At 37.6% G+C, this 22,829-nt stretch overlaps 1 protein-coding gene across 4 annotated transcripts in view; it reads right to left on the bottom strand.

Annotated features, from left to right (window-relative positions):
* The window catches only part of LOC126271747 (tRNA wybutosine-synthesizing protein 3 homolog), a 51,966-nt gene that overhangs the window by 9,808 nt on the left and 19,329 nt on the right, over positions 1 to 22,829 (bottom strand). For all 4 annotated transcript variants that reach the window (XM_049974176.1, XM_049974174.1, XM_049974177.1 and 1 more), the window contains exon 3: positions 13,838 to 13,978. In XM_049974176.1, the coding sequence (XP_049830133.1) occupies positions 13,838 to 13,978 (141 nt within the window). The remainder of the gene's footprint in view (positions 1 to 13,837; positions 13,979 to 22,829) is intronic.

The following is a 22,829-nucleotide window of genomic DNA, read 5'->3' on the forward strand; positions in this document are numbered from 1 at the left end:
GTAGATATTACATGCAAGGTTTTTGATTTTGTTCCAAAATTTAAATGTGAAATGTATGCATAAAGATAAGAAAATACCCAAAGTTTCACCCAATTCTAACAAGTAGTTTCTGAGTTATTACCGTTTAAAGTTTTAGGCTAATTGTATTTCTGGGGGCGATTAAGATGTAACTAAAGTGTGCATGCTTTTAAAGAATTTGAAGCAGAATAATTACGTTTGAAGCTATAGCCTTGAAATTTTCACTGTTTTGTTCCAAATTAAACACTGAAACTGGTAGATCTAAAAAATTCCTAATTATAATGTTTATTCACATTGAAAAAAATGTACTGAAACTCAAAATATTGTTTATTTCACAATTGTGACGTAGGCGTAGAAAATTATGAATAGCTAAAATCTCTCCAATTAACCCAATACAACCATATATTTTTGAAAACAGCATAAAATTGCCTTTCAAGTGGTGCAAAAAAATTGGTGGGGTTCTGAGTTGTAACGATTTTATCTTATACTCAAATCATAACAAGTTTTATCTATTCAAAACATGTAGAATGGCTGTTTTAAAATTCAAATTGGGTGTAGTAGAGGTTATATAGAAGTAAAAGCTTTTAAAACTACAACTTGGAAGATCAGCTGCTTAAAACCGTAATTTATTAGTACATTTTTTGTTATTTATTTTTAAACTGGGACAAAGATTTTACTGTAGTTGTAGTTTTATCTTTTTTGTTTTATTTAAAGTCAAGAAACATACATCATTTTTGGAGTTATTAGTAGTGTGTTAAAGTTCAGATAAGCAGTCTGCCTGCTATCTTCCATCAAGACATGAAATTCAAGTCAGGACATGAATTTCAATGCTTCATTGGGAAAAAAAACCTTAATGGACATTTCATATACTGCTTCATATAAGCTTGATATAATACTTCAACAGAATAGTTATTATACTTTAAAGTCATCAAAAACTCTTTGTACAAAGGATTTGTTTGAAAACGAATAATTGCCAACTCGTGTGTTCAAATGTAAGTAAACCTATTTTGTAAAATTCTCAATGGATGTGTCTTTTATTTTAAAATAATTGATAGATAAAACTTGAGTTCATCCGTTATTTTCACAGTTGTATTATTATAGGAATGAACATTATAAAATAGGAATTTTGTAGATGTATCAGTTACAGTGAAAATTGCAAGGCTATAGCTGCAAAACTAACGATTTTGCTTTGAATTCTGTAAAAGAATGCACACTTTAGTTGCATCTTCATCGCCCTCGGAAATACAATTAGCCTAAAACTTTAAACGGTGATAGCTCAGAAACTACTTGTTAGAATTGGATGAATCTTGGAATATTTTCTTGTCTTTACACATACAATTCAAACAGAATTTTCATAAACATCTGTAGCAGGTGGGTGACTTAGTATGGAATGACCCTTCTATCACACTTCTCTGGGGCACTCCTGTCTCTGACAAACACTCTTTGTCAAGGACAACATAATGGGTTCTATTACTTAAGAAGTCTTCAAGCCAAGTCACATATCTGGGAGGCTATTCCATATGCATGTAGCTTCGTTAACAGTCTGCAGGGGGGTTCAGTGTCAAATGCTTTTCGAAAATCTAGAGGTACGGAATCTGCCTGTTGTCCTTCACCACAGTTCGCAGTACATCATGTGAGAAAAAAACAAGATAAGTTTGCATGAATGATGCTTTCTAAAGCTGTGCAGATTCGTGGACATGAGCTTTTTGGTCTCTGGGAAACTTATTATATTTGAACTCTGAATATGCTCTAGAATTCTGCAGCAAACCAATGTTCAGGATATTGCTCTGCAATTTTGCGAGTCCATTCTTTTACCCTTCTTATACGAGAGCCACTTGCACTTTTTTCCAGTCGCTTGGTACTTTGTGCAGGTCAAGAGATTCGCGATAAATGAAAACTAGGTAAGGGGGCAATGACATATAGTACTCTTTGTAAAACTGAACTGGGATTCCATCCGGACCTGGTGACTTATTTGTTTTCAACTCTTTCAGTTGTTTCTCTACACCAGGGATGCTTACTACTTTGTCATCTACGGGATACTGTGCAATGGTCCGTACAATTCACCTGCATGAAAGATTTCTTAAACATGGAATTTAAAACTTCGGCCTTCCTTGTGCTATCTTCTACTGCCAAACTATACTAGTCAATGAGTGACTGAATGGAAACCTTAGACTCTCTTAGTGATTTTAAATAGGACCACAATTTTTTTTTGGTTTCACTGCCAGATCTTTAGCCAGGGTATGATGGAGGTAGCTGCTGTATGCTTTGCACATATATCTTTTCACCGACGCACAAGCCTCCACTATTCTTTGCCTTGTCCTCATTTGTGCAGCCTCGTTTGAACTGAGAGTGCAACAGCCTTTGCTTCCTCAGCATTTCAAATAAAACTTCATCTACAGAATAGTGGAGTAGAAGTGATTTTAGCAATACAAGGAAAAGATACATCATTACTCACTGCAAAGATGACGAGTTGCAGACGAGAACAACAAAAAGACAAGTTACATATTTAGCTTTTGGCCAATGCCTTCTTCAGAAAAGGGAAAAAAACTACACACACACACACACACACACACACACACACACAAACTGCCATCTCTGACAGCAAGGACCAGAATGCAACTCTCACATGAAACAGAAGCAGCAATCTGGAGAGGGTGGGGAAGGGGTGGCAGGATAGGTGTAGGGCGAGAGAAGAGCACTACATGACGGAGCATGCAGGGGCTGGTGTGTCAACAGGCTCAGCGTTGGGAGGCTGTGGGGCATGAAGCAAAAAAAGAGAGAGGAGCAAGGCGGAGAAAGCTAGGCAGGTGCATTGGCAGAGGGAGCGCACAAAGAGGATGAGGGGATGAAAACAGAGAGGAGGTGATAAGACCGATGGGGCAGAAATTGTTAGATGGAGAATAGGTTACCGCAGGTTGAGGCTGGAATAATTTCAGCAGCAGGGAGTGTGTTGTAAGGATAACTCTCACCATTGCAGTTCAGAAAAGCTGGTGGTAGAGGGGAGGATCCAAATGCCTGGGTTGTACAGCAGCCACCATTGAAATCAAACCTGTTATGTTCAGCTATATGTTGTGCCACAGGGTGGTCTACTTTGCTCTTGGCCATTCAGCCTGGTGGACAGTTAGATAGTAGTCATACCAATATAAAAATCTGTGCAATGATTGCACCAGAGGTGGCACTCTACAGAGTCCAGCTAATTGGGGCTGACAGCTATCTCAAATTACAAAAAAACTTTGATAATATGGAAATATCACTATATCGATGGGTAAATCGTGAATAAATGTTTAATAAGCACAATGATGATTATAAATAAATAAAAAACAATCTAGTGCATACATGTATTGTATGTAGATATAAGGGTACACATTACCAAGTGACAAAAATATAAGTAACATTTTAAAGAAGTTGTCCATAGACCATTGTTTTAAAATAGAATATTTTTAGCAGCAATGTTGTGCCATCTTCTGAGATGCAAGAAGTAGCTTCTGCTTTCTGCTCGATACAATGCAATGCTACACCTAGTGCTGCCAAACTCTCGGTGTGAGTGATCAATGGCACAATTTCTTCCGGCTATTCCTCGTTGTCACTGTCTTCAGCAGGTTCACTAACCATTTCAACAATTGCGAGATCCGCCACTTTCAACTGTTCATCCATTCTGAAGCATCACTTGAATTCGCACTTCCACATCCACCATGCTTTTCCATCAGTTCTGCCAATGGTAGGTCATCTTTGTCTGTACTGTACATATCTGTTTCATTCTGTAAAAACTGGTTCCAAGATCTTTACAGTGTCTCCACCTTTATTTCAGACCATGAATTGGCTATCCAATAAACTATGTCTTTATTTTTTTGTTTCCTCTTTTTTTTTTTTTTTTTTTTTAAATTCTTCAATGGTTCTTTCACCTTCTGTTGTTTGTAGAAGCATCTGAAGCAACGACAATACCACCTCTTTTTCAGCCATTGTAAAACACACTGATCCATAGGCTGTGTGAACCAGCTTTACCAAGTGTTAAGATTTCTTTGGAAGGCAAGCACCTTTTTTTTAGGTATCTTTTGGTCTCAGAAACAAAATCTTAAAAATATTTTTGGTGGACATAAGCAGTGATATTTTTTTAGAGCTCTAGGCTTAGCAGACTTGCCTATTACCAGCAGCTTCAGTTTATGGTCTCCACTTGCATTCAATGCAGCAAAAACTATTAACCACTCCTTTTCTTCTTTCAAGGCTAGAGTTTTAGATTGAAGCATTCTATAATTTAGTCTTGTTTCATCACAGTTACACAATTGATCAGGAGTAAGGTTTTTCTCCTTGTATAATTTTTCTTAATTTCTCAGAAAGTTTTCTAACAATCCGAGAGCCGCAGAAGGCTTTCCACCACAAATTTGAATCTTCCTTACGCTATATCAATTCTTCCACCTATCCAACCATCCTGAACTTGCAGTAATACCATCCTCACCATCCTTCAACTCATGTCTAAAAAATACAGCTTCTCCATGCAGAATAGAGCCTGAAACTGGATTTCCTTTTTGTCTTTGCTGAGTGAACCAAACGAACAAAGCTTCACTCGTTTTTTCATACTCTGATTTCTTCACTAACTTCGATTCAAATGACGATATAGAACAGCTATTTGATGAAAACTTCTCTATTTTGTCTCTGTTTCTATGTCAGTGTCCAACTGTCACTTCACTGATTCTACACTCAGCAACAAGTTTCTCCTTTGTTTAGTTATTTCAAAGCCTTCAGTTTTACATTCAATGGCACAAATTTTCTCTTACTCCCACTACTCATTGTAATGTATGAATTAAAACATTAAGAAACACACAATTACATATGTACATTACACTGTACATACATACAAAACTTTAAAATTAACATGACACAGATAGGCTCAATATGTGTAACTATGCAACCAACTACAGCACATACAACAATGCTCAGCTAATGTTGTAAAATGTGTACTGTATTGTTACTTAAGTGTGCTGTATTTTAATGATCACTGTTGCTGAGTAGCACAACAGTCTGTTTCATGAATTTCTCACTATGTGATTTATGTAATGTGTATACCTGAAGAAAAAATATATTTGAGGATTGGGGATTTTGTAGGCACAGTATCCAAGAATTACTGAAGTGAGGATTTTGTAAGTGGAGGTAAATTTGTGGCAGTTTTACCCCTTTATACTTTTATATTGTTTTTCTCAATGAACAAAGATTTTTCAAATTGCCTTTACTGAGGAACATATTGATTCTCTTAAGAATAAATTAATTTTTTGCTGTTAAGATGCTCATGGAAATTCTCGCCAACGACACTACATACATTACTGATTTCCTTATCTATTGCATGGCACCTTATCGAGCACTTTGCTTCTTATTTATCAGATATAGTATATTCTTTTTGAAACTAGCACTCTGTCACCAGCTTTTATTTCAAGGGTTGAAAGAAGCTTTTTCAGATCTGGAAACTAATCTTTTGGAATGGAAATGCATGTATTCCCAGCTGCTGCTCCCTTACAATCGTGTAGAATTTATCTATCTGTCTCCATTTTTTGTTGACCAGAAGTAACCAACATCCAAAGATTGTAGCTAACGAGTTGAATTTGGAAGCCAGGCAATGAATTTTATAGAATTTCCTTTACACACTTCCAGATCTTCTATGGCTATGTGTGAACTTAAAACTGTGCTTTTGTCCCTGGTAATTTCTTCAGTACTGGAAGTAGCAGTGATGCGAACTATTCCTTGAAAGTATAGTGGTGAAACCAAACAGATTTTGTTCTACTGAACCAGGTTCCTTTGGGGGTATTTTAAGTCCAAATTGTTCACAATTTATCACATTTATAATTCACGTGAAGCAGTAACAGCTTGCCCTCAGAATTCTCACAAACCATAAGTGAAGTGCACATTTTTGACGAATTCCTGATTTGGTACGGGTATTTTGTACTTCTCCTTGTCAAGAGCTTTCATCCTGGATCATTCGCCAGACTGGTCTCATCTTAATTCTAAGTATTCTACGGTGAAATGTTTTCCAGTTCTGTTTCAACAAGATCAAAAAATTTGTTCACAATTTTTCCATCAATATCTGCACAACTACATGTAAAATGTTTTGCTGGACATTGAGAAAGAACTTTGTTGTGATGGTTAAGGAATGACTCACCCCTAATCCCCCCACTCTCTTCCTGGAAGATTGTTGGAGAACTGCATTTCTTTCTTCTCCTATGAAAACAGTCTACAAGTTGAGCTTAAACAATTAAATAGAGTTTTCAAAGCAAAGATGTATTCTCCACAGCAAATGCATAACACACTACAAATAAAACGTAAAGTGGACATAAACAACAAAAAAGACAACATAGAAAGATGTAAATCCCTGACCTTCTTGCCACATTTGGAGAACTTGTCATTAAAAATAGGCCGGATTCTGATCAAACTCAAAGTCTCCAGTGAAAGCAGTAGCCTTTTGTGCTCTGTCAGAAATTACTTGATGCTCCACAAAGCTGGGGTTTACAAGATTCGATGCGAGTGTAGCCTTTCATGTATCAGGTAGACAACTCGCACAATCCAGGAAAGATATATGGAACACCGTAGATACACCTGACGCTTACAGCTCAATAAATTGTAGCAGAGCACTGCATCAACACCAAACACTTTATGAGGTATAAATATGTCCAATTCCAGCATCAACTTCATCTTTTTGGGACTCAGTTGTGAAAGAAGCAGCTGAAATTTATTTGGTAAAGAACTTAATCAACAAAGGTAGAAGTTTCAACCCATACAGACCATGGATTTTTCTTTTTTAAATAAACTCTCAAAGACATCACTGCAACCAGCTAATAATGACACATCAATATCCCAGGATGGATCGACTGTGTAGCCACAGATTCACTGCAGCTGATCAGTGTCTCTGGTGCTTGTATTTACCATGCTTAAAACAACAGAACAAGAACTGTAGCATGTCAGCTCACTCTGAAGATGCCCAAAAGAGATAAGGCCAAAATTTAAGAGAAATAAGATATAAACTATAGGTGGCTGCGCTCTTGAAATTTAATGGATTTCCCCACCTGACATTATTTATTGCCTCCTCCATTCAATTTCTAAATTGACAGGGCTCTAGATAATGACTAAGAAAAATAACTGCATTTTGCTGTCACAATGTTGCCCCCACAAATCCACGGTAAGTGACTTTGTATGTATCAAGAACTATAACACAAATATATAGTATTCAGTCAAACAGATGCATAATATGTTTTACATATAATTTTTACTTGTCTTTGCACTATTGCTCCTATAGGTCTTTATACATATGGAAGTGTCAGCTTAATCCACAATGTTGCTGGAATCTGATCTACACAAGGAGCAGCGCCTTCTACAGGCTCGAAGTGCAAATATCTCAACACATTCTAAGACTCTTCTACACCTAACGGTAAGGTTCAGAACGTCGAGGATGGGATGGAGTGAAATTTTAAATGTGTTGCAATGCCACTGTCACAAAGTTACACATTTATGGTGGCTAAATAATTCTTCCTTTGAATTCTTCTCTAGCTTCTTCCCTCTCCACAGCTAAATTTATGACAGTGTTTCTTCATAAATCATTCTGGGCACACACTCCTAAAATAGCTTTATGGTTGTGACTGATGACTGATCATATTTTCAAACTATACTGGGTGCATGTAATCTGTACAGCTCCCTAACTATTTTCCAATATTGTCACCCCCGTGTGCACAACTGTGCCCTTTCTTTCAATGGTATTGCCTGAAGAGACAAAAAACTAAAACAAAATTATTTCCTATACAATTTGGAACAACTGCAATAGCTTTCTACTCCCTTCTTCAAAAACTTTTGCCACTCAATTATTCCATCATGTCATCCCAATCAGGTGGACGTTTGTAAAATCAGGATTGCTGGCAGATGACCTAGGATTCCCCCCCCCCCCCCCCCCTCTTCAATCAATAAAGAAAACTATTATGTTTAATGAATCTGCATAGAAAGCTTGTGGATGAATTACCACTCTGTAAGGGATCGACAGTCTGTTACTCACAAAGGTCAAGTTAGGCCAACAATGTTGCTTTCTGTGTTTAACCAGAATACATAGCTTTACATAATGCAAACCGACATAACTTTGGTTACTGCAAAACCTCTATTCCTTCAATAAAGTATTACTGGGAAGCCAATATCAGACTGAAACATCTCCTGTAGTAGTAAAAACTGATCAGCTCATCCATTAGATAGTGATCATTAAAATAAAAGGTTAGTCTGTTAGATCATTCAATCACTAACAACAGAAAATTTAATTGAGGGAATTTTGTGTTGGCTAACATGCCATGTGCACCCAGTGAATGATACTGTGTTATAGCAGGAGATGTGCTGCAAATAATTGTAGTGGCTGAGTATGACCTCATCGCTATCAGTTGACCCTCATCAAACTGTGAGAATTATAGAGGATGGTGACAAAGTATTTGTTTCACCAAAAAGTGATTACAAAGTTAGGGAGTGCCGATATGATATGTCTACCGTGCTGGTCAATGGGTTGCAGTGAGGCCTAATGCGTGCAGATTATTGTGACAGCATGTGACGATTTATCGACATAAGAACTTTGTTAATGCAAAATACTTATTCCTTAAAATAGTATTATTGAGCATCCAAAATCAGACTGAAACATCTCCTGTAGTAGTTACAAGGTGTACAACTTTGCTTCCGCAGTTTGCCAATACGTGGTGACAACGGTAAGTAGTAGTTGAAAGAAACAGATTGCAGACGTCAGGCAGTTAGCTTGGACCTCGGTCAACATAACCTTATTCGAACATTAATCGATTTGTGTCTGCATCATATAGTTGTTATTGACTGAAAATGTCAGTTTATGAGCCAATTCTCATCATTTGCGGGAGGTGTCACTGTTTGTATCAATATGAAGAAAACAGCAGCTAAGTCTCATCACATGCTCTCAAGTACGTACGGTAAGAATGCTATTAGTGAAAGAACATGTCACGAGTGGTTTCAACATTTGTAGAACAGTGATTTTAATGTCGTAGACCGGCACAGTGGTGGAAGAGAGAATGTTTTCGAAGATACAGAATTGGAGACATTGCTAAGAGAAAACTCATGCCAAACTTAAGAAAAATTTGCATGATTAGTGGGAGTGACACAACAAGTCATTCCAAAACTTCTCAAAGCTATGGGCATGATTCAGAAAGAAGGAACTTGGGTACCGTGTGAGCTGAAACCAAGAGACATTGAACGGCATGTGTGTGTTTGTGAACAGTTGCTTCAGAGGCAAAAATGGAAGGGGTTTCTGCATCACATTGGAACTGGGGACAAAAAATGGGTTCTTTACGATAACCCTAAATGCAAAAAATCATGGGGATATCCCAGCCATGCTTCCATGTCTACAGCCAAACCAAATATTCACATCTCCAAGATCCTGTTCTGCATTTAGTGGGACCAGCTCGGCATCATGTACTATGAGATGTTAAAACCAAGTGAAACAATCACAGGTGCTCATTATCGAATGCAATTAATGTGTTTGAGCATTAAAAGACAAACAGCCACAATACAGCAAGAGGCACAATAAACTGATTTTGCAGCACTACAAAACTTGACCCCACATACAAAAGAGTCAAAATGTACTTCGAAACGTTAAAATGGGAAGTCCTACACCACCCACCATATTCTCCAGACATTGCTCCCTTTGACTATCACCTGTTTAGATCAATGGCACATGGCCTGGCTGACTAACACTTCTGATCTCATGAATAAGTCACAAATTGGATCTATTTGTGGATCACTTCAAAAGATGAACAATTTTTTTGACACAGGATTCATGTACTGCCAAAAATATGGAAGAAAGTAGTGGCCAGTGATGGAAAATACTTTGAATGATACATGTATAACCAAGTTGTTTCATTAAAGCCTCAAATGTTGGGTACAAAATGGCGGAAGCAAAGTTGTACACCTTGTAAAACCAATCAACTCTTATCCATTAGTTAATAGTCATTAAAATACAAGGTTAGGCTGCTAGATCACTCTAGAAATTTGAATTGGGGGTGTTTCAACTTAATGTCACTGATAGTAACCAATTATTCTAATATGCAACTACACAGATCATGCTTTCCAGTCCTTAGAGTGACAAGTTGAAATTATTGTGAAGTCAATTTGTGAGTTCAATAATTTCAAACTTGTGTGTCTCTGAAACAACTTGATAAACTCATTGCACAAGGTTGCAAGTCACCAGTGATTTCCACACATGGCCACTTTCATGATGTACATCTGTTCCATTTCATTATAAAATCAGCATGTAAATCAAAAGGTACTTATTAAAACTGTTATTAAAAAAAGGTGCAAAATATGGAACTTCTGATATCACCAATGAAAAGCACACACAAAACACCACTTCCAAAGTGACAAGCTGTATTAATCAGCAGAATTTAGATCTATCTTTGTTGTTTGATGTATTTTTGACAGACTGACAGATTTATCATTTTATTATTATTATTATTATTATTATTATTATTATTATTATTACTATGAGAGAATCAGCAGATGTAGAGCTAACAGTAAGGTCTCTAAATGAGCAGTACAAAAAATAGTTTTAATATGCTTAACATCATTGCTGTTAACTTTAAGTAAATAGGGTTTTTCTCAAGTATACAATGGCTGGGTGAAGCAAGTATGTAATTGGATGGAAGCAAGCATATCCAAGGCAGTACATGTAATGCCTCAGGGCCTGTCTGTAATTATGTGCAGGGAATTCAAACTCTGCAAGGCTGATTTTGACTTCATCGGATTCACAACCTGGAAACAACTCAACTTCAGTTTCTTGTGATATTTCAACATCTTGCAAGTCAGGATGGACTCCAAAGTTAATGTTAACGTGGCTTTTTAGGTGCTAGTACACTGCATTTTATAAAGACTGGTCCAGGGGACTTGTACAATACTACACATTAATCTCTGGTCTCTAACCACATCAGAAACTTAAAGTTGTGTTATGAAACCTATTCTCACAATGAATTTTAGAATCAGTTGGTTTAGGAAGAGTTTGCCATAATTTGACCAAACTACTATTTGCAGGCTTGCAACGAGGTGTAATTTTGTAACATTTAACAGGCCAGCATTATTCCCAACTATACAGTTAATGAATTAAATGACTTTACTTGGTCCAGCTACTCATACTGTGCTCTGCCTGCACTTACGATTTGTGGACTACTGCTTGTATAATAGATCTCATGAACAAAGTACATTAATTTGCAGATTACACTGATCTATTGACAAGAAGACGTACAAATATGTGTGTGTGTAAGCCGACACTAAGGCAATAGTGACTAAAGGATGACAGCTAAGCAATTCATAAGTGTGCTGCTAGATTTGTTTCTGAGATGTTCAATCAGCACAACGACTGTTGTGGAGATGCTCCATCAACTCAAATGGGAATCCCTAGAGGGATTTTTGTGAAACACTCTTGAGAAAGTTTAGAGAATAGGCGTTTGCAGCTAACTGCCTGTTGATTCTATTGCCGCCAATGTACATTAAGTGTAAGACTGTGAAGACAAGATAAAAGAAATTAAGGCTCATACAGAGACATAGACAATCTTTTTTCCTCACTCCAATTCCATGTGGAAAGGAAATGACTGCTGATGGTATGTGGTACACCATACCTTGTAGCTTATGTACACAGATGTAGATGAAGCCATCATTATTCAGTTAAACAGCACACATGGTAACCTAACAGCTGTGGTGGTACATGCTGCTATTAAAAGTAGCAACATGTTCCACTTCCCTTCTACTGTGTCAATGAAACAGGGTTGTGTAGAAACCTTAAGATTTGATACTAATGCTAAAAGAAAACAGCATACTGTGTGTGCATTTTTTATTCATGTACATGTATGATGCACAAATATAAGCAAGGTACACACATGAGACACATTGGAGGGCAAGTGTTTTACTGGTGGGAAAGGAGCCATTTACACTTTGATGTTGCAACTTGGAGGGCCATAGATGCCAAAGAAGAAGAGGTTGGTGTGACAATGGCTGTCGTTTCGGAAAAAAAAGAGAGAGAGGCTGGAATTACTTAATTACTTACTTGTTGATTTTGGGATACTAATGATCTACCTGTTGACGAGTTTGGTTATTAAGAGCTTAAATGAGGATGTTTAATTAATATGTTGAAAGTGTTACGGGGAATGTTAAATACAGAAGGATTTTGAAAAGAAGTGGTTACATGATTTCATAGCTAGTGGGTAGCAAACATAATCTTCCATTATCACAGAATTTTCCTGCAGACATTGAAGAAGGTCAATATAACTGCAAATGGCACTCCACAGCAGGACCCCTACTTCAAGGAGGAGCGACATGAATATAGAAAGAGAAGCTTTAAAGGTAAAGATAATTCTGAGCACAAAACACACAGATCACATTCACAGAATTGGTACTCTGGTTAAGTACTCTCCAGCAGTGAATACCAGTGGTAACACTCCACAGCATATAGGGTGAACTTATAGTATATTTATACACCCAGAGCCTGGCATCAACTGAAGAGCTGCCTTTCTGAAATGTCCCCAGTGTCATGGCAACAACAGCAAGGGAGTAAAATGAAGTGGCCCATACTCAAAGGTTTTCCAGAAGTTAAGAAAAATGGCATCAACCAAGGCTCTGCTATCCACAGCCTTACGAATATTGTGAACAGAACAAACCCAGTGTTGTACAGAAATCCATGTTAATTTCTACAGGAAAGTGGCTCAGTATCCTGAAAGCATGAGCCCAAACTGCAATCCTTACATCTACTGCATGCTCATGCCATACACCTCAGCCATAAGTCCACACAAAACGGTCATCACTGTATTCTGCAAATCCACATCAAATTCAAAGCTTATCCAAGTTGTCTCAAAATATAATGGTGGTTGTACATGATGTTGGTAGTGTGAGATACGTGCTGTCATTAAAAAGTGCCGCACCATTGGTCAACAGTGATTCTGCAGTGTTGCTGAATATACTATGGCAATGGTGTGGTATCTTATGCCAGAAATTTATAGAAGTGATTATTTCTCAGAAACAGTCACATGATTCCATTCACTGTTACAGCCTTTTTACATTAAAGTATATAAGTCATGGACTTAGTAGTTAGGCCTTTCCAGGGGCAGACATTTTCATGAGTGTTCTATTGTACCCTTGTTTCTGAAACATAACAACAAAGGTTACGAAAATATCTTTATTACAGGTGTACTGCTCAAAGTTTTTCATGTAATCTTCTACAAGTGTCCATGGCCCCCACTGTTCATCAATTTTTTGATAACTGAGGTTGCCTAAAATGATGATGAGCAAAATTTATCTCGACATAAGGAAATGTTGCATAAACTGAATTGGGCATGCATCACTGGACAATCTAGATGAATGCATCAGCAGTCCACACCACATATTTGTTTGCAATTAATGGGGAACTTGTTCATTCATATTTGTGGGTATTCTAACTTTTAGCACTACTACTGCACTGGCAATTCATCATTAGCCACCAATTTATGGATGTCACACTGTAACACTCATTTGACATTAGGGAGCAGATAATAGTGTACACTTTACATGAACTGATTTGTAATTTTCTTGTCCATTTCCAAGGCAAACAACACAACAACCAGCCAATGAACATCAATCCCTGCATCTCACAAAGCAACTAATCTTTACGTTGCTATAGTTGCTACCAGCCTACACTGCATATATTATTATTATTATTATTATTATTATTATTATTATTATTATACAATTGCTGGATACTTTTTATGACCATTGTACTTAATTTTGTTGCACAACTGTTATCTACAATGTGTAATGGATATTTAAAATACCTCACCTCTTCAGAGACTAATAGTTTCCCAGCATGAGAAAGTGGAACTTCCAGGTTTAAGCAGCTACGTATTGCCAGCATGACTTTTCCTCTGTGACCAATTGTGACTCCAGTGTTGCGGAAGCCTGATTCCAGGGCACAAGTATGCTGATTTGAAAACAGAGAGAAACCAGGTGTTCTTTATATACTTATATAGATATTAAAAAATCAACAAGTATGTTGTATCAAATACACAGCCCCTCGGTACAGTTGGCATATTTAATAATAATTAACTACCGCAGTTAACCAAAGGATATATTGTATTGTTTATTTAACATATTTCAATGTGCAATGACAGCCTCTTAACTCCATTTGGTTGCTCTTTGCAGGCGAAGCAAAAACTGTTTCTTATAAAATAATATAAGTGATACAGAACATTTCTACATGTGTAACTGTATAGTAGAAGCTTAGATATTGACTTAACCAATCTCTTTTTTGTGACATTACTGGAATTATGAGTTTCCACAGACAGATGGAGTTACAAGGTTTTCATTGCCTGCCATCGATACGAAGGTGATGCAACTAAGCAGCTCAGAATGATCTCTACATCTCCAACAATGATTTCATATGAAAATCTTTACCTGACTTCAGTTCTAACTGTCCCAATAGTTTGCATATTTCCCCAGATTAATAAAATACTTGGGGGGAGGGGCTGTCTTTGTTGAACTGCTGGGGGGAGGGGCTGTCTTTGTTGAACTGCATCTCATATAAAACCTAGCTCTTCACATTACAGTTGCAAATGTTACATCTCATTCTTCACTGATACCAATTATGATGATTAGGTATAAAGTGCTTATTAATAAGATTATTAGTGGCCTTGTTAGAATAAAAGGTTTGAAAGAACATAGACAGAACTGTACCTCTGTCAACTGGTTGTTCAATAATGTCCAATCACACATAATGTAAAATTATTGGTATAATAAAGAGGCATTAAAAATTAAGTAACTTACTCTAACAGTTGAAGCAATTATAATTAAAGAGAATCATCTAGTTGATAATATAAAAGAACTAGATGACACATTAAAATCTCTACCCTAATAATTTGGGGAGTAAACTCTTAATACATTTCATAAAATATTGTAATTCATATCACATTCCCTTCATGGAACATTAAAATACATGGCAGATAAGTTGGTACACAACCTTCTGTCCTGTTGTTGTGAACTGAAATCTAAGTACCACATGCACCTCTAACTGGAGAAGCATCTTCAAATTGCAGGTATGTCGCAGATGACTAGCTGCCGTCAGTAACTGTTACTTAACACTCGTCACTTCTAACCATTTTTCTTCCCACTCATGTACGAGTCTATACCCCAATAGCAACATTACAGCATACAGGCGGAGAGTGCAGTGCTCCCTGGGATTTTCTGTTCATTTCGTTAATTGATTTGCCTCAGTTCCTATGTAACATGGGAGAGAGTGGCACCTGATGTTTATGACGTTGGGATTTAGAACCTTCAACACCATGATCTCACCACAAAGCGTTTGACAGCTATTAAGAACTCTTATTTGAATGTATTTTAATACATACAAATAAGTGTTCTTAATAGCTGTCAAATGCTAAATTTTTTCATTGTAATAATTGCACTTCAGCATTCAGAATATCTGACACACAATTCAAATGAAACATACTGAAATGTGTACACCGGAGTAGAGAGTCACATACAAGTGTGGTATCCACTGTATGGGAACTAGTGCATGTGAGAATTAATCTAGTCTCTATGGCTGGAATGAAGAATGCCACAGTTTATGGTCATTTTTTATCTTCAGCCACATTTCCTCTCCTTGATGAATGTTCTTTTGGCTCAACAGTGAGACTGTAGCCTCTAGGTTAGTGATACTTTGTTAAAATCTTTCAGCCTTGAAAAACTCTCTGGCTGCTGTAATCTTGTTTCTCTCCCTTATTCCATGGGTTCTGGAACTGAGCAGAATGACAACTTCTTCCAATTCTATTGTAGTGGTAGATAGTAGTCATGTATGTTCTGGACAATTTTCTCAGTTGGGTACATTTGCAGGAGGGCGTGAGTGCACTGTAAGTATCCGAGCAGACGAACTCTTTTGTCATGTCTCATTTGCTCCAGTGCATTCAGCAATGCACACAATTCATGTTGTAACTGTGAACCTATCTGGCAGGCTGACCCTGAAAACACAACAATGGAAAAAGCACTGAACAGCCAATCCCCCCCCCCCCCCCCCCTCTCTCTCTCTCTCTCTCTCTCTCTCTCTCTCTCTATATATATATATATATATATATATATATATATATATATATAATAAATCTGTCCAAAACAAGTGCTATGCACAACAAGAAGATAACTGCAACACCAATAATACTGTACAATAGCTGTCTGAAAACGTTAATCCATACATCTACGACAGTTAACTGACATCCAATGAGACTTCAATCCCTAATTCATCACCAAATCAAGCAAGGTTGGAGGGATTATGAAAAAAATCCACCTTTTTTTAAAAATTTAATACACTAAGAAACTTAAAAAAGGTGGCCTTGAAGAGTGTGTTTCTGTACAACATATGGTTATGAATTAGGAGTTTAAACAAATTTCAAATGGAAACTATGAATGGCTCAGGGAGCTATGTCAAGGTCACTCTTAAATCTCACCAAGAATGATCAGAAAAGAAGTAAAGACATAAGAGTATTAACAGGAATCTAGGACATTCTGGAGAGGGTAAAGGCTCTAAAATGGAAATGGACAGGACATATTGCATGAAGAAATGACAAATATGGACCATGGCACTACTAGAGTAAGACTCTCAAAGAAATATGAAGGCCACATGGCAGACTACCTAACCACTGAAATCAAGACCTGAAGAAATTCACATGCTTTCACTCACAGAAGAAAGCAAGAAACTGAGAGACACAGAAGCAGTTAATGAAACTATATTTGTTAGCTTAAGATTAAAGAGGCTGAATCTTGTAAAGTTTTACACAGCTGAACAATGAATTGTTGTTGTTGTGGTCTTCAGTCCTGAGACTAGTTTGATGCAAATCTCCATGCTACTCTATTCTCTGCAAGCTTCATCATCTCCCAGTACCTACTGCAACCTACATCCTTTTGGATCTGTTTAGTGTATTCATCTCTTGGTCTCCCTCTACGATTTTTACCCTCCGATACTAAATTGGTGATCCCTTGATGCCTCAGAACATGTCCTACCAACCAATCCCTTCTTCTAGTCAAGTTGTGCACAAACTCCTCTTCTCCCAAATCCTATTCAATACTTCCTCGTTAGTTATGTGGTCTACCCATCTAATCTTCAGCATTCTTCTGTAGCACCACATTATATTCTCTTCTTGTCCAAACTATTTATCGTCCATGTTTCACTTCCATACATGGCTACACTCCATACAAATACTTTCAGAAATGACTTCCTGACACTTAAATCTATACTCGATGTCAACAAATTTCTCTTCTTCAGAAACACTTTCCTTGCCATTGCCAGTCTACACTTTATATCCTCTCTACTTTAACCATCATCAGTTATTTTGCTCCCCAAATAGCAAAACCCCTTTACTACTTTAAGTGTCTCATTTCCTAATCTAATTCCCTCAGCATCACCTGCCTTAATTCGAATACATTCCATTATACTCGTTTTGCTTTTGTTGATGTTCATCTTATATCCTCCTTTCAAGACACTATCCATTCCATTCAACTGCTCTTCCAAGTCCTTTGCTGTCTCTGACAGAATTACAATGTCATCGGCGAACCTCAAAGTTTTTATTTCTTCTCCATGGATTTTAACACCTACTCCGAATTTTTCTTTTGCTTCCTTCACTGCTTGCTCAATATACAGATTGAATAGCATCGGGGAGAGACTACAACCCTGTCTCACTCCCTTCCCAACCACTGCTTCCCTTTCATGTCCCTTGACTCTCATAACTGCCATCTGGTTTCTGTACAAATTGTAAATAGCCTTTTGCTCCCTGTATTTTACCCCTGCCACCTTCAGGATTTGAAAGAGAGTATTCCAGTCAACATTGTCAAAAGTTTTCTCCAAGTCTACAAATGCTAGAAACGTAGGTTTCCCTTTTCTTAATCTTTCTTGTAAGATTAGTCGTAAGGTCAGTATTGCTTCACGTGTTCCAACATTTCTACGGAATCAAAACTGATCCTCCCCGAGGTTCGCATCTACCAGTTTTTCCATTCGTCTGTAAGGAATTCGCGTTAGTATTTTGCAGCCGTGGCTTATTAAACTGATAGTTCGGTAATTTTCACATCTGTCAACACCTGCTTTCTTTGGGATTGGAATTATTATATTCTTCTTGAAGTCTGAGGGTATTTCGCCTGTCTCATACATCTTGCTCACCAGATGGTAGAGTTTTGTCAGGACTGGCTCTCCCAAGGCTGTCAGTAGTTCCAATGGAATGTTGTCTACTCCGGGGACCTTGTTTAGACTCAGGTCTTTCAGTGCTCTGTCAAACTCTTCACGTAGTATCGTATCTCCCATTTCATCTTCATCTACATCCTCTTCCATTTCCATAATATTGTCCTCAAGTAAATCGCCCTTGTATAGACCCTCTATATACTCCTTCCACCTTTCTGCTTTCCCTTCTTTTCTTAGAACTGGATTTCCATCTGAGCTCTTGATGTTCATACAAGTGGTTCTCTTATCTCTAAAGGTCTCTTTAATTTTCCTGTAGGCAGTATCTATCTTACCCCTAGTGAGATAAGCCTCTACATTCTTACATTTGTCCTCTAGCCATCCCTGCTTAGCCATTTTGCACTTCCTGTCGATCTCATTTTTGAGATGTCTGTATTCCTTTTTGTCTTCTTCATTTACTGCATTTTTATATTTTCTCCTTTCATCAATTAAATTCAATATTTCTCCTGTTACCCAAGGATTTCTACTAGCCCTCGTCTTTTTACCTACTTGATGCTCTGCTGTCTTCACTACTTCATCCCTCACAGCTACCCATTCTTCTCCTACTGTATTTCTTTCCCCCATTCCTGTCAATTGCTCCCTTATGCTTTCCCTGAAACTATGTACAACCTCTGGTTCTTTTAGTTTATCCAGGTCCCATCTCTGTAACTTCCCACCTTTTTGCAGTTTCTTCAGTTTTAATCTACGGGTCATAACCAACAGATTGTGGTCAGAGTCCACATCTGCACCTGGAAATGTCTTACAATTTAAAACCTGGTTCCTAAATCTCTGTCTTACCATTATCAGGAGGAAGAAAACTGGCGTTCTATGGATCAGAGCGTGGAATGTCAGATCCCTTAATCGGGCAGGTAGGTTAGAAAATTTAAAAAGGGAAATGGATAGATTAAAGTTAGATATAGTGGGAATTAGTGAAGTTCAATGGCAGGAGGAACAAGACTTTTGGTCAGGTGAATACAGGGTTATAAACACAAAATCAAATAGGGGTAATGCAGGAGTAGGTTTAATAATGAATAAAAAAATAGGAGTGCGGGTAAGCTACTATAAACAGCATAGTTAACGCATTATTGTGGCCAAGATAGACACAAAGCCCATGCCTACTACAGTAGTATAAGTTTATATGCCAACTAGCTCTGCAGATGATGACGAAATTGATGAAATGTATGATGAGATAAAAGAAATTATTCAGGTAGTGAAGGGAGACGAAAATTTAATAGTCATGGGTGACTGGAATTTGTCAGTAGGAAAAGGGAGAGAAGGAAACATAGTGGGTGAATATGGATTGGGGCTCAGAAATGAAAGAGGAAGCCGTCTGCTAGAATTTTGCACAGAGCATAACTTAATCGTAGCTAACACTTGGTTCAAGAATCATAAAAGAAGGTTGTATACATGGAAGAATCCTGGAGATACTAAAAGGTATCAGATAGATTATATAATGGTAAGGCAGAGATTGAGGAATCAGGTTTTAAATTTTAAGACATTTCCAGGGGCAGATGTGGACTCTGACCACAATCTATTGGTTATGACCTGTAGATTAAAACTGAAGAAACTGCAAAAAGGTGGGAATTTAAGGACATGGGATCTGGATAAACTGACTAAACCAGAGGTTGTACAGAGTTTCAAGGAGAGCATAAGGGAACAATTGACAGGAATGGGGGAAAGAAATACAGTAGAAGAAGAATGGGTAGCTTTGAGGGATGAAGTAGTGAAGGCAGCAGAGGATAAAGTAGGTAAAAAGACGAGGGCTGCTGGAAATCCTTAGGTAACAGAATAAATACTGAATTTAATTGATGAAAGGAGAAAATATAAAAATGCAGTAAATGAAGCAGGCAAAAAGGAATACAAATGTCTCAAAAATGAGATCGACAGGAAATGCAAAATGGCTAAGCAGGGATGGCTAGAGGACAAATGTAAGGATACAGAAGCTTATCTCACTAGGGTAAGATAGTTACTGTCTACAGGAAAATTAAAGAGACCTTTGGAGAGAAGAGAACCACTAGTATGAACATCAAGAGCTCAGATGGAAACCCAGTTCTAAGCAAAGAAGGGAAGGCAGAAAGGTGGAAGGAGTATATAGAGGGTTTATACAAGGGCGATGTACTTGAGGACAATATTATTGAAAGGGAAGAGGATGTAGATAAAGACAAAATGGGAGATAAGATACTGCGTGAAGAGTTTGACAGAGCACTGAAAGACCTGAGTCGAAACAAGGCCCCCGGAGTAGACAACATTCCATTAGAACTACTGACGGCCTTGGGAGAGCCAGTCATGACAAAACTCTACCAGTTGGTGAGCAAGATGTATGAGACAGGCGAAATACCCTCAGACTTCAAGAAGAATATAATAATTCCAATCCCAAAGAAAGCAGGTGCTGACAGATGTGAAAATTACCGAACTATCAGTTTAATAAGTCACAGCTGCAAAATACTAACGTGAATTCTTTACAGATGAATGGAAAAACTGGTAGATGCAAACCTCGGGAAGGATCAGTTTTGATTCCGTAGAAATGTTGGAACACGTGAAGCAATACTGACCTTACGACTTATCTTACAAGAAAGATTAAGAAAAGGGAAACCTACGTTTCTAGCATTTGTAGACTTGGAGAAAACTTTTGACAATGTTGACTGGAATACTCTCTTTCAAATTCTGAAGGTGGCAGGGGTAAAGTACAGGGAGCGAAAGGGTGTTTACAATTTGTACAGAAACCAGATGGCAGTCATAAGAGTCGAGGGGCATGAAAGGGAAGCAGTGGTTGGGAAAGGAGTGAGACAGGGTTGTAGTCTCTCCCCGATGTTATTCAATCTGTATATTGAGCAAGCAGTAAAGGAAACAAAAGAAAAATTCGGCGCAGGTATTAAAATTCATGGACAAGAAGTAAAAACTTTGAGGTTCGCCGATGACATTGTAATTCTATCAGAGACAGCAAAGGACCTGGAAGAGCAGTTGAACGGAATGGATAGTGTCTTGAAAGGAGGATATAAGATGAACATCAACAAAAGCAAAACGAGTATAATGGAATGTATTCAAATTAAATCTGGTGATGCTGAGGGAATTAGATTAGGAAATGAGACACTTAAAGTAGTAAAGGAGTTTTGCTATTTAGGAAGTAAAATAACTGATGATGGTCGAAGTAGAGAGGATATAAAATGTAGACTGGCAATGGCAAGGAAAGCGTTTCTGAAGAAGAGAAATTTGTTGACATCGAGTATAGATTTAAGTGTCAGGAAGTCGTTTCTGAAAGTATTTGTATGGAGTGTAGCCATGCATGGAAGCGAAACATGGACAATAAATAGTTTGGACAAGAAGAGAGTAGAAGCTTTCGAAATGTGGTGTTACAGAAGAATGCTGAAGATAAGGTGGGTAGATCACATAACTAATGAAGAGGTACTGAATAGGATTGGGGAGACGAGAAGTTTGTGGCACAATTTGACTAGAAGAAGGGATCGATTGGTAGAACTTGTTTTGAGGCATCAAGGGATCACAAATTTAGCATTGGAGGGCAGCGTGGAGGGTAAAAATCGTAGAGGGAGACCAAGAGATGACTACACTAAGCAGATTCAGAAGGATGTAGGTTGCAGTAGGTACTGGGAGACGAAGAAGCTTGCACAGGACAGAGTAGCATGGAGACTGCATCAAACCAGTCTCAGGACTGAAGACCACAACAACAACAACCATTATATAATCTATCTGAAATCTGTCAATGAATATAATAGTAAAATTGTAGTGGTCATCTACAACATTAGATCTAAAAATCTGATTATGTTAAATTTAAAAGCCATTATAGGTTTATATGATGGAAAGTCAAAAAGTATAGACTTTCAAAAAACAAAATATTTATTCTATTGACAGAAAGCTGAAACATACATTATTTTTCTACACTAACCTCCCTGCAATTCAATGCACTTCATCCATAGTTTAACAAGTTTTTCTGATTCTGTCGGAAAAATAGCTGCTTGGTTGCATCTGTGACCAATTTTGCACCATATCAATGACTTCTGCATTGGTTGTAAATCATCTTCCCCTGAGTATTTCCTTCAGTGGTCCAAATACATGTTAATCACTTGGAACTAGGCCTGTACTGCATAATGAGAGTTTCAGCTATTTGAACCCCAACTACTTTATATTTTTGGCCATCTGTTTTGTAGAATGTCACTGAGCTTTATCTTGGTGAAGGACGACACCTTTATGCAGTTATCCATGAAACATTCGGATCTGACTACAGGTTTCAGTTTAGTTTCCAACACATCACAAAGGTTCTCAATGTTCACAGTTTTGACTCTTGGGGTGAACTTAACAGCTACCACTTCTTCAATGTCCCAGAATGTGTTACCATAATCTTACCAACTGATGGTTGATATTCAAATTTCTTAACTTCTGGTGATGATGGGCGTTTCCAATCTGCACCAAGGAATAAATGAGAGCAGTGATTCGCTTTTTGTTTGTGGAAGGTGTTATATCTGCAGGATTTATTTGTTGAATGCAAGCGCAGTATGGTGACAGGTGTTTATTACGAAACAAGGTCTATGAATGGATAGAGTGCTTCAAACAGGGAAGAACTTCTCTT

This window comes from Schistocerca gregaria, chromosome 1 (genome assembly GCF_023897955.1).
Source record: "Schistocerca gregaria isolate iqSchGreg1 chromosome 1, iqSchGreg1.2, whole genome shotgun sequence".
Taxonomy (NCBI): Eukaryota; Metazoa; Arthropoda; class Insecta; order Orthoptera; family Acrididae; genus Schistocerca; species Schistocerca gregaria.